The 13,663-nt window shown below is 39.1% G+C and overlaps 1 protein-coding gene across 1 annotated transcript in view; it reads right to left on the bottom strand.

Annotated features, from left to right (window-relative positions):
- Positions 1–2,232, bottom strand: part of LOC132824528 (mucin-2-like) — a 167,966-nt gene extending 165,734 nt beyond the window's left edge. Inside the window, exon 1 of the mRNA XM_060839164.1 lies at positions 2,091–2,232. Within this exon, the coding sequence (XP_060695147.1) occupies positions 2,091–2,232 (142 nt within the window). The remainder of the gene's footprint in view (positions 1–2,090) is intronic.
- Between the last annotated feature and the right edge of the window lie 11,431 nt (positions 2,233–13,663).

Genomic DNA, 13,663 nt, shown 5'->3' with positions numbered 1-13,663 from the left:
GTGGTAGAGGTGAACACAACAGCGTCATTTAAGATGTATCTAGACAGATACATGAATGGGGAGGGAGGAAAGGGATACAGATCCTTAGAAAATAGGCAACAGGCTTAGATAAAGGATTCAGATCGGCACAGGCTTGGAGGGCCAAAGGGCCTGTTCCTGTGCTGTAATTTTCTTTGTTCTTTGCATACAGTCAAAAACTGAGTAGGTGCAGGACAACATACTTCCAAGTGCATACCACCGTGCTGCCACTCTCACATACCCAGGAATGGCATTGTCTAGGATATTGACATGATACTGTGAGTATTGCTTGACTCATCTGTGAGACAGCTCTTCCAATTATGACACTAGCCTATAAATAATAATATGGAGAACCTTAGAGGATCACAGTATTAACATCACAGTACAGGCCATTTGGCTTTTGATACTGTGCTGACCTTTTATCCTACTCTAAGATCAGATTAACCTACTTACCCTTCATTTTACTATCATCCATGTGCCTATCCAAGGGTTGCCTAAATGTCCCTAATGTATCTGACTCTACTACAACTGCTGGCAATGCATTCCACACACCCACCACTCTCTATATAAAGAACCTACCTCTGACATTTCCCCTGAACCTTCCTCTAATCACCTTAAAATTGTGCTGTCTTGTGATAGCCATTTCTGCTTTGGGAAAAAGCCTCTGACAATCCATTCTATATGCCTTTCCTCTTCTTGTATATCACTATCAAGTCCCCTCTCATCCTTCTTCACTCCAATGAGAAAAACCCTAGCCACCTCAACCTTTCTTCATAAGACTTGCTCTCCAGTTCAGACAGTATCCTAATAAATCTCCTCTGCATCCTCTCTTAAAGCTTCCACATCTTCCTATAATGAGGTAACCAGAACTGAACACAATATTCCAAGTGTGGTCTCACCAGGGCTCTGTAGAGCTGCAGCATAACTTTGTGGTTCTTCAAGTCAATCCACCTCCTAATGAAAGCCAACACACCATATACCTCCTTAACAACCCTATCAATTTGGGTGGCAATTTTGATGGATCTATGGACATGGATGTCAAGATCCCTCCATTCTTCCCCACTGCCAAGAATCTTGCCTTTAGCCCTGTATTCTGCATTCAAATTTGTTGTGTTGTGTTTTCTGTTTTCATTTCCAGTGCCTTAGTCAATGCCACTTGCTCTGACTGGTTTCATTCCTTTCTTTGGACTCTTTTCTTTAGTGGTTAATACAAATTAGTGGCTTGCTAGATCATTTCAGAGGGCAGTTAAGATTTGTGCTGTGGACCTCGAGTTCCAATTGAATGAAGGTGTTTTGCACAGTATTGACACAATATACTAAATCATTGTTTTTCCTGGAATGTGGTTTGGACCTTTAGGCACTGCATAACTTTGCAGCGTTTCCTGCACTTGCTGGTGAAAATGGAATATTGGGGGTGACTGAGGAGCATGCCAGATATTCAAGGAAGAAATGGGCCTTTCAAAAGTCTTAAAGAACAGTGAAGAGAAAGATAGAGAAGGATGAGGAAGATTTCTTTAGTTATATCATACTGAAAGCAGTGAAACAAGTGGATCAACATTCGTCAAAAGCAGGCATGGGCAAGATAGAAGGTGAGGGCAAGGGGAAGCCTATTATGATTCTCAAGGTGATGGAAGTAGGTGAAAGCAAAAATTTAGGAAATGGAATGAATAAGGTTGTCAACCACAAGTACTGGAAGACAATTTATCATCCTTTGAGGAAAAACGAAGACATAGCTGAAGCACTGTTATGGAATTGATGCAACAAAAATAAGAAAGTGAATTAAGGTCCTTCCAAGAAATGAGGCTTCAGGAAGTTAAATCAAGATAAGAATCAGTGGACTACCTCCAGGTACTGAGTCAAGTAAGTCAGTGAAGTGTCAGAGATGGGCCACGTGGGGGCAAAGGATGAGTGGAAATTGAATTATAATTATCCAAAATGTTTCAGTTCAGTTTATAAATATACCCTTGAACTTCTGGGGGCTGCCATTTTAATTCTTCCCTCTACTCACGTGCTGGTCTTCTTGTCATTGGCTTCCCACACTGTTTAAAGCTTTGGAGCTCATCTAAGCTCACAGAATGGAATCTCATTTTCAAATGAAACACTGTACAGTCTTGCGGACTCATAATCTCCTGGACATGACATTGAGTTCAAAGGTTTCAGATCATCATCTGAGTTTTTGGATTCAGGCTGTTGGCGGTGATTTTGCTTTTTCATTTACATCTACTCTGGACCCATCTTCTGTTTCTTTATATTCTAATTACCTTCACAGTTTGCCTTGCACCATTAATTCTTTTGTCATTTACCCTCTCCCCTTTCCCTCAGCTGAAATCATGTTACATCTCCAAGCATTACCAGTTCTGTTGAAAGATCAAATGAACATAAGGAATAGGAACATAAATAAATCATACGGGTCCTTGAGACTGTTCTATGATTCAATATAATCCTTTCGTTTGCCTCAGCCTCATTTTCCCATACATCCTTTAATCTTCTGAGTGACCAAAAATCTAACTATCTCAGCCTGAAATGTATCCAATGATGGAGAGGCCATTCTGTTGAATAAAGAATATCAAAGATTCATTGCCCCTTGAGTGAAAAAATTACTACTCTTAATTCAAAATTAAATGTTAACTCTGTTTCACCCAGCAAGTTTTGTATCAGTTCCATAAGTGCTTCAGATATGTCTTAATTCTACCTCAAAAGATTATAAAATATCTTTCAGTACTCGCTAGATGCTGCCTGACCAGGGTGCAGAATATTTACAGTATTCTCTGTTTTTAATTCTTACTTGTAAAAGATTGAGGTGATGTCAGTTCTGGAAATAGTACCACTGACTTGTCAAGAAAAAGGTGTCCTGTTGTTCCATCTAAAGACAAAGACAAAATTACAATTGACTGATGAATTCCACACAAAAAAAAATAATATGAACTATCTCATGTTACAGAATTATGGCAAGATGCTTATCCATTAGACTATTAAAATAGTGCTCTATTAATCATATATCACTCCTATATACTTAAAATGTTGCAATTTGTTGTCTGTTAACCAATACCATATGCATTTAAATTTACTGTCCCCTACTTTAAGATAGCATTTTATTTTAAACCCCACCAGAATAATCAATAAAGTGAAATGATAACAATCTAGTAAATTGCCTGATTACTTATCACTATAACTTCTACATTAAAACGCCTAATGTAATTTCAGGATTATGAAATGAATGTCAGAGTGTTTCCAGCCATGATTCAAATTCAGGGAGAAGTAGTTGCAGGTTCCATTTCTTGCAAGGGGTGGGTTGGCCACCAACTGGCAGCCATAAGGTGTGGAAGAAGTGAGGCCTGAGTAATTGTGTGCCCAAGTTGGGCAGCATGGTGGCTCAGTGATTAGCACTACTGCCTCACAGTGCCAATTCCAGCGTTGGGCGATGATCTGTGTCCAGTTTGCACATTCTCTCCATGTCTGTGTGGATTTCACCCTGGATGCTCCCGTTTCCTTCCACAATCCAAACATACCAGAGTCAAAAATTACCATAACAATGGTCTTCCGTCTAGAGAATCCTACTTTGAGCACAATTGTTTCCTAACATGTCCAGGTACCTGTGTATTTTTTGGTAGATAAGACCTTCCTTCCTCTCTGCTGTCCTTCTCAGTTCTAATCCTCTGTTACTGGATCTGAATTATGAGTCATACTTTTGTGTCAGCTGTTACTTTAATTTGTACACTGATGCTCCCTAGTCATGTTTGGAAGCCTTCCCCTTCTTCTCCAACTCTCAAGATACCAGAAGAGACAATTCCAAGCAGATAGTGCTCACGCTCCAACTGTTATCTGTGAATACCTATGTGTGTTGGCCAGCACTGCACTTAGGCAAAAGTGAGTACTGCAGATATTGGAGCTTAGAGTCAAGATTGTGATGCTGGAAAAGTGCAGCAGGTCAGGCATGACGCTGACTGACCTGCTGTGCTCTTCCAGCACCACATTCTCAGCACTGCACTGAGTTTGATCAGCTTTCACCCATGGAAGCAAAGCATATCTCCCATTGTTTTCCCAACCAACAAAATTAAATTGAGCCATGCATCTTCCTTTTGTTGCTAAACCTTGTGCTTGACTGCTGATATTTTCAATGTTCCCATCTTACGCAAAGCTTAATCTAAGCTACTGAAATCACAAGGTATTGGTCACCTGCAGCTCAATGTTCTATATCAGAAGATTTGGCACGGTCTCCAGGTTACAAATGCCTTCTGGGCAAAACTCAATAAGAGTAAACTACAAACAGTGTTGAGATGTGACTTATGGAATTTGTAACACAGATTGTTTGCTATATGGGAGTCAATATTTCTGGTTTATTTATTCAGTAGGAAAGAAAAATTCACGCACAACTTTATAAAAGAAAAATATGGATGCAATATCAGTATATCATCAATTTATTTTGCATATTAAAAAAGATAACTGGTATAAGAGGCAACGTATGTCCAAATTTCATACTTGATCACATCTTCCAGAGGGTTGGCAAAACTGATCATATTTAGATATCAAATTTTCCCTTGCTCCTAAAATCCATTCTATGTTGAACGAAGCAAATAATCTTATGGTGAACAAAAATGTGTTTGATCAGATAATAAAACAAAAACTTCAACAAATAACTAAACAAAGAACACAACAATCAGAATATTGCTCGCAGACCTATCAGTTGCTATCAATAGTAGGAAAACCTATGGAGACCATAAAAGGGGAAACGATACACTTAGATGTTGTTGTTTATTTCCTGGACTTATACATTACGCTTATTTTATCTGGTTTGTTATTGTGTTAAAACAGAAAATACAGGAAGAAAAAAAATTTAACTTCCAATATGCTGAACATGTGATTAGATAGAGGAGGTAATTTATTCACTACTGTTCGGTGTCATATTGTAGACATTGTTTTATTCTTTCCATGCTCCTTTTTCCCTTTGCTTTGCACATGCTTTAAAACCTGAGCTTCCTGCACATTCAAATAAGGCTTAATGCAACCTCATTTTGAGATTGGGCAGAGTCTTCTGAACTCAACATTGTATTCAACAATTATAGGTTATAACCGCTGCCCTATTTTGTTTTTTTTTCCTTTGCTGCTTGTATTTTTCTCTCCAGCTTCTTGCTTACTTTTCCTTTGCTTTCAAAAAGCAGCTATTCTTGGTATTTTCTCTCTCAGTTCCTCTGGACATACCTTTCGTTTCTTTACTTGTCCCACTGCCGCGCCCTTTGCACAATACATTCTAATCTCACATAATGTAGAGAAGCCAGTGTTGGACTGGGGAGGACAAAGTTAAAAATCACACAACACTGGGATTGTAGAATCTTCTGCAATAAGTTCTGAATCTTATGGTCCGAAAGCTAATGCTGTCAAATAAACCTGTTGGACTATAACCTAGTGTTGTGTGATTTTTAACTTTGATCTCACATAGTCTCTCTTCCATCCTCCACGATATCACAGATCTTTCCTTTTCTTCTTCCCTTCTCTCACATGTTGAAATCAATTTCATTTCTAAGTTCTGAACAAAACTCAGATTTACAACATGGTTTTATTTCTCTCTCCAAAGATACTGCCAGACCTGTTGAATATTTCCAGCACATTTTGTTTGTACTTCTTGCTTCAAAGCTGTACATCTCTCACAGCTTCTATTTCTGAGACAGATTATCAATCCAAAGCATTAACTCAATTTCTCACTCCATAAATTGCCTGGCTTGTTACCTTTTCTGTTTTTATGACAGTAACATACTAAAAATAAAAATCAATAAACCTGAACCTGCCAGGTTTAGTTAGGAAAAAAAACTGAGTTGCAAAGAAGACTGTTATTTAAGCAGATATGTAAATAGAGGCAATTCTCATGTATCTGTAAATAAATGTATTAATTTAAAAACAACCACACTAACATTAATAATTATCAGAGCAATTAAGACAATTAGAGTTAAACAATTATGAGAAAGTAATTGGAAACTTGCCAATTAACTACTTTATACAATAATCAGCAATCGATTTTCTAACTGACCATGGATTTAATGCTCACTGTAAATATTCCTTTGTAGCTGAACTAATATAGAAAGCTATCATAATGTCATTCATATTTAACACAGACTTGCTACAAAGCAGAAGCATCAAATTCCAACGTACAGATTGAAAACATTTTTTAAAAGTATTCAATACTTGTAAAGTGAGATAACTCATTCACAAAAAAAATCAATATATTAACAGAATATTCTTACATTCTAAGGTGATTGAGCCATAAGGGAATGTGATTGTCAGTATAAAGATCCATATTGATGCATTTCTACTTGTTCGCATTTTACTCAAAACTCAGTAAGAGCTACTGAGGTCCCATAAGGTGTTGATCACCTGCAATTCAGTGTTTTATATCAGTTAATTTGGCACGGCCTCCAGGTTACGAATCACTTGTGGGCGAAACTTAATAAGATAAAATTTGTTTTACAAAAGTGTAAACTACAAAACAGTGTTGAGATGTGATTTAAGGAATTTATAACACAGATTGTTTGCTATATGGGAGTCAATATTTCTGGTATATTTACTCAGTAGGAAAGAAAAAACTGTGCATGAGTTTACAAAAGAAAAATGTGGATGCCATAGCAGTATATCATCAACTTTTTATGCATATTAAAGAAAATAACTGGTGTAAGAGGCAATTTAGGTCCAATTTGATCACCCTTCATCACACCTTCCAGAGGGTCAGCAAAATACATCATATTTAGGTTTCAAATTTTCCCTTGCTCTTAAAATTTGTTCAACATTGAACAAAGCAAGTAATCTTACGATGAATAGAAATGCTATAAGTGTCTTTGCAGGTTAGCATAAATGGTTTATCAACAAATGACTAAACAAGATCACAACAATCAGAATTTAGCTCCAGACCTGTCAGCTTGACAGCAACAGTGGGAAAACTGATGATGGTTGTAATATGGAATAATTAAATGTACTCTTAGAGAAAAGTAAGTTAATATTAGATGAGAGCAGGTCACATCTGACTAGTTTAATTGAGTTATTTGATGGTGTGACACAATCAGTGGATGAGGCTAGGGCTGTGAATGCAGTATTTTTGGACTTTCAGAAAGCATTTGATATGGTGCCACATGGTAGGTTGGTTAGAAAGCTAGAGATGTTTGGGATTAGAAGTTGGCTAAAAGATAGGAAACCAAGGGTAGGCACTTGTCAGTCCAGAGACAAGTTGAAAGTGGTATTCCCCAGGAAAGGGTGTAGGGACTCTTGCTTTTTTTCTAATTTATATCAATGATTTAGAAATAGGTGTTGGGTTAAAATCTCTAAATTTGCAGATGATTCTAAGCTAGGGCAATAGTGAATTGGGAGGATGATACTGAGTGATGTCAGAGAGACATTGGCAAGTTGGCCAAATGGCATGCACCTGGCAGATGAATTTCAATGCAGAGATATGTGAATTAATGCATTTTGGTAGAAGAAACATGGAGAGACAACACAGGCTCAATGGAACAATTTTGAGGAGATCACAGGAGGCACAAGTGCATAATTCTCTGAAGGTGGCTAGGCAGATTTAAACAATTGTTAATAAGGCTTATAGGACCCTTGGATTTATAAGTAGAGACATAGAGTACAAAAAGAAAGGATGTGACACTGCTCTTCTACAAATTATTGGTCAAACCACATTTGGAATATCGTGTTCAGTTTTGGATACCTTACTTAAGGAAAAATGTTAAAGCCCTAGAGAGTGTGCAAAGGAGATTTACTAGAACAATACCAGGAAAGACAGAATTTAGGTCCAAGGAAAGATTAGAGAAATTAGGTTTATTCTTTTTACAGCAGAGAAAATTAAGACGTGGCCTTATTGAAGTATTCAAAATTATGACAGGATAAAGAAGGATATTTTGTTTCCTCTAATTGACATGTCAATAACTATTGACATGTCACAATTTTAAGGTTATCAGCAAGAGAGCTAGGAGTGAAATGAGTCATAGAGTCATAGAGATGTACTGCATGGAAACAGACCCTTCAGTCCAACCTGTTTACGCTGACCAGATATCCCAACTCAATCTAGTCCCACCTGCCAGCACCTGGCCCATATCCCTCCAAACCCTTCCTATTCATATACCCATCCAAATGCTTCTTAAATGTTGCAATTGTACCAGCCTCCACCATTTCCTCTGGCAGCTCATTCCATATACATACCACCCTCTGCGTGAAAAGTTGCCCGTAGGTCTCTTGTATATCTTTCCGCTCTCACCCTAAACCTATGCCCTCTAGTTCAGGACTTCCCACCCCAGGGAAAAGACTTTGTCTATTTATCCTATCCATGCCCCTCATAATTTTGTAAACCACTATAAGGTCACCCCTCAGCCTCCGACACTCCAGGGAAAACAACCCCAGCCTGTTCAGCCTCTCCCTATAGCTCAAATACCCTGGCAACATCCTTGTAAATCTTTTCTGAACCCTTTCAAGTTTCACAACATCTTTCCGATAGGAAGGAGACCAGAATTGCAAGCAATATTCCAACAGTGGCCCAACCAATGTCCTGTACAGCTGCAACATGACCTCCCAAAAATTACTTTACTTAGAGAGTTATTAGGATTTGAAATTTGTTTCCTGGGAGAGTATTGTAGGTGGATTCCATAGAAGATTTCAAAAAATTGCTGGACATGTATTCGAAAGTGATGAATTTAGAGTTTGGGGTGGAGAATGGAACTAGTTGGGTAGCTCTTTTGCGAGCTGGTACTGACACAATAGGTCAAAGGGCCTCCTTCTGTACTGTAAAATTCTATGATTCTATATGGCTTTTAGCTATGTGTCCATAGCTGAGTTTTCCCCTAATTCTCATTGACTCCAGTTTTGCTAGCCCACCTTAATGTCATACTTGGTTAAAAGTTACTTTGATGCCAAGGAATTTTACACTCACATCCCTTGTGGAGTTAAGCTCATTTGTCAAGGTTTGGATCAAGGCTGTATTGAGTTCAGTAGTCCATGCAGAACTCAAACTGAGCAACATTGAGCATGTCATTTCTGAGCAAATGCCACTTGGTAGCATAGTTTGTGATTTCTTGCATCACCTTGTTGATGATCAAGAGTAGATGAATGAGGTCATAATTTGGTGGGTTGAATTTGTCCTACTTTTGAATAATTTTCCACATTACTGGATAGATGCCAATGTTGTGGCTGTGTTGAACCAGTTGGTTAGAATGCAGCAAGTCCCGGAGTCTTCAAGTCTTCAATCCTATTGTTGTAATGTTGTCTGGGCCCATAGTCTTTCCATTATCCAGTAAATTCAGCTGTTTCTTCAGATCATGTGAAGTTAATGGCATCTGTATTTCTGAGGTACTTAGAAGGATGCCACGAAGGGTCTACACTTCTGGCTGAAGATAGATGCAAACACTTTCACCTTATCTTTTGCACTGATATGCTGGGCATCCCATCTTCAAGGATGAAGGTTTTCTTTGAGCCTTTTTCACTTGTTAGTTTATTAATTATTCATCAAAATACATAAAGGTGGCTAAATCCCTGGGACATGATCAGGTGTACACTAGAACTCTGTTGGAAGCTAGGGAAGTGATTCCTGGACCCTTTGCTGAGATACTTGAATCATCAATAGCCACAGGTGAGGTGCCAGAAAACTTGAGTTGGCTAATGTGGTGCCACTGTATTAAATGTGGTAAGGAAAAGCCAGGGGACAATAGACTAGTGAGTCTAATGTCAGTGGTAGGCAAGTTGTTGGAGGGACAGGATTCACATGGCTTTGAAAAGGCGAGGACTAATGAGACTTTGTGAGTGAGAAATTGTGTCTCACTAACTTAATTGAGTTCATTGAAGATGTAATGAAAAGGGTTAAGAGGGCAGAGTGAATGTGATCTATATGGACTTCAGTCAGGCATTCAACAAGGTTTTTCGTGGTAGATTGGTTAGCAATGTTAGATCACATGGATTACAGGAAGAACTAACCATTTGGATACAGAATTTGCTCGAAGGTGGTGTTGGAGGGTTGCTTTTGCTGGAGGCCTGTGACCAGTGATGTGCCACGAAGATCAGTGCTGGGTTCACTGTTTTTTTGTTTTATATATACATATATATATATATATATAATGATTTGGATGTGAACATAGGAGATATGGTTAGTAAGTTTGCAGATGACATCAAAATTGGAGGTACAGTGCAGGACAAAGAAGGTTACCTCAGAGTACAATGGGATAGATAAGAGGATTTTGGGTAATCCAAGATGGAGGATGGGAAAAATTTCTGACGATAACAGCTGCTCCTTTTTTTTTAAGTACTTTAGGTGTTGGAAGTGATTTTCTCAAATTCCAGGATCAGCAATTACTGTTTTATATGCTGTTGCATTGTTTTGGAACTTTGGGCAAAAAAACCCCTCAAAACAGTAGCACTTGTAAAAGGGAGAGAAACAGACAAAGGAAACACATGGTGAGGTCAGTGCAGGAGAGAGAGAGAGAGAGAGAGAGAAAGAAAGAAACCTACATTGCTAACTGACAGAACAGTGAACCTACACAGTTACTGCCTTTGCAGTTTGAATTCATGTATCGCTGGACATAGAGTGCATCTGGGAAAATTAACAAACAGTGAAATTCACAATTGATCTTGGAGGAACCTGTTTGGGAGAGGTCACAGCACAGAAATAGATAAGTAGATATTTTAAATGTGGCCTTACAGTAAATCTGCAGTAGTGAGTAGAGTGGGCTCTTTCTTAACTATATGTTTTATTGAGAAATGTCTCTTGATTAAACTTAAAATATAAGCCATGAGTATTAATTTAACCTGAAACATTTTTGCTGTAGATGACTAAGACGATGCTGGGTATGTAGATTGAAATAAGCAAAAATGACCTTTAGTAGAGTGACATGGTCTTCTTGTCAGATGTGGGAGTTTAGGGGAAACTTACAGGTTACTGAGGATTATATCTGCAATAAATGTTGTTGGTTGTAAATCCTATCAGATCGAATGGATCAGTTGGAGAGCCAGTTAGAGGCAATAAGGAATTTACAAGAGCAAGGGAATGTGATGGATGGCAGTTATGGAAAGGGGGGAAAGTCTCAGATACAGTTACATAGATGGGTTAACTCCAGGAAAGGTAAGAGAGGTAGGGAGGTAGTGCAGGAGTTTTCTGTGGCTATCCCCATTTCAAACAAGTATAATGTTTTGGAAAATGTAAAGGGTGATGGATTCTCAGGGGAACCTAGCATGAACAGCCAAGTTTCTGGTATTGAGACTGGCTCTAATATAATAAGGGGTATGTTGTTCCAAGAGATCAATTGTATTAGGGGACTCTCTAGTCCAAGGTATAGACAAACGTTTCTGTGGCCAGCAGCAAGAAAATAAAATGGTGTGTTGCTTCCTTGATGCAAGGATCAAGGATGTCTCCGAGAGGATACAGAATGTTCTCAAGGGGGCGAGGGGCTAGCAGGAGGTCATTGTACACATTGGAACTAATGACATAGGAAGGGAAAAGATTGAGATTCTGAAGGGACATTGTAGAGAGTTAGGCAGGAACTGAAAAAGGAGATCCTTGAGAGTAGTAATGTCTGGATTACTCTCCGCGTTATGAGCTAGTGAGGGCAGGAATAGGAGGTCAGAGCAGATGAATGCATGGCTGAGGAGCTGGTGTATAGGAGAAAGATTCACATTTTTGGATCATTGGAATCTCTTTTGGGGTAGAAGTGACCTGCATAAGAAGGACAGATTGTACCTAAATTGGAAGGGGACTAACATACTGGCAGGGAGATTTTGCGAGAGCTGCTTGGGAGGATTTAATTAGTAAGGTGTTGCGGGGCGGGGGGACCCAGGGAGGTAGTGAGGAAAGAGGTCAATCTGAGACTGGTACAGTTGAGAACAAAGGCAAGTCAAACAGTCAGGGACAAGGTAGGATTAATAAATTAAACTGCATTTATTTCAATGCAAGGGGCCTAACAGGGAAGGCAGGTGAACTCAGGGCATAGTTAGGAACATGGGATTGGGGTATCATAGCAATTACAGAAACATGGCTCAGGGATTCGCAGGACTGGCAGCTTAATGTTCCAGGATACAAATGCTACAGGGAGGATAGAAAGGGAGGTAAGAGAGGAGGGGGAGTGGTGTTTTGATAAGGGATAGCATTACAGCTATACTGACTGAGGATATTCCTGGAAATACATTCAGGGAAGTTATTTGGGTGGAACTGAGAAATAAGAAAGGGATGATCACCTTATTGGGATTGTATTATAGACCCTTTAATTGTCAGAGGGAAATTGAGAAACAAATTTGGAAGGAGATCTCAGCTTTCTGTAAGAATAATAGGGTAGTTATGTTAGGGGATTTTAACTTTCTAACTATAGATGGGACTGCCATAGCGTTAAGGGTTTAGATGGAGAGGAATTTGTTAAGTGTGGACAAGAAAGTTTTCTGATTCAGTATGTGGATGTACCTACTAGAGAAGGTGCAAAACTTGACCTACTCTTGGGAAATAAGGCAGGGCAGGTGACTGAGGTGTCAGTGGGGGAGCACTTTGGGGCCAGCGACCATAATTCTATTAGTTTTAAAAGAGTGATGGAAAAACATAGACCAGATCTAAAGGTTGAAGTTCTAAATTAGAGAAAGGCCAATTTTGACATTATCAGGCAAGAACTTTCAAAAGCTGACTGGGGACAGATGTTAGCAGGTAAAGGGATAGCTGGAAAATGGGAAGCTTTCAAAATGAGAAAGAATATTCCTGTTAGGGTGAAAGGAAAGGCTGGTAGGTGTAGGGAATGCTGGATGACTAAAGAAATTGAGGGTTTGGTTAATAAAAAAAAGGAAGCATATGTCAGGTATAGACAGGATATATCGAGTGATACCTTAGAAATTATAAGGCAGTAGGAGTATTCTTAAGAGAGAAATTAGGAGGGCAAAAAGGGGATGTGAAGTAGATATGGCAAATAGAGTTAAGGAGAATCCAAATGGATTTTACAAACACATGATGAACAAAAGGATAACTATAGAGAGAGAATAGGGCCCCTCAATGATCAGCAAAGTGGCCTTTGTGAGGAGCTGCAGGAGGTGGGGGAGATACTAAACAAGTATTTTGCATCAGTATTTATGTGGAAAAGGACTTGGAAGAAAATGTAGGGAATTGGATGGTGACATCTTGAAAAATGTCCATATTACACAGGAGGAAGTACTGAATGTCTTCAAACACATAAACTTGGATAAATCCCCAGGACCTGATCAGGTGTACCCTAGAACTCTGTGGGAAGCTGGGGAAGTGATTGCTGGTTTCTTACTGAGGTATTTATATCATCAATTGTCACAGATGAGGTGTTGGCAGATTGGAGGTTGGCTAATGTGGTACCACCGTTTAAGAAAGGTGGTAAGGACATGCCAGCGAACTGTAGATCAGTGACCCTAACATCGGTGGTGGGCAAGTTGTTGGAGGGAGTCCTGAGGGACACGATGTACATGTATTTGGAAAGGCAAGGACTGATTGGGGATAGTCAACATGGCTTTGTGCGTGGGAAATCATGTCTCACAAACTAGATTGAGTCTTTTGAAGAAGTAACAAAGAGGATTGACGAGGGCAGAGTGGTAGATATTATCTATATGGGCTTCAGTAAGGCATTTGACACGGTTCCCCATGGGAGACTGGTTAGCAAGTTAGACCTCATGGAATAAAGGGAGA

This window comes from Hemiscyllium ocellatum, chromosome 18 (assembly GCF_020745735.1).
Source record: "Hemiscyllium ocellatum isolate sHemOce1 chromosome 18, sHemOce1.pat.X.cur, whole genome shotgun sequence".
NCBI lineage: Eukaryota > Metazoa > Chordata > Chondrichthyes > Orectolobiformes > Hemiscylliidae > Hemiscyllium > Hemiscyllium ocellatum.
The sequence above is the reverse complement of the archived record's forward strand: the minus strand, read 5'-3'. Positions and strand labels throughout refer to the sequence as shown.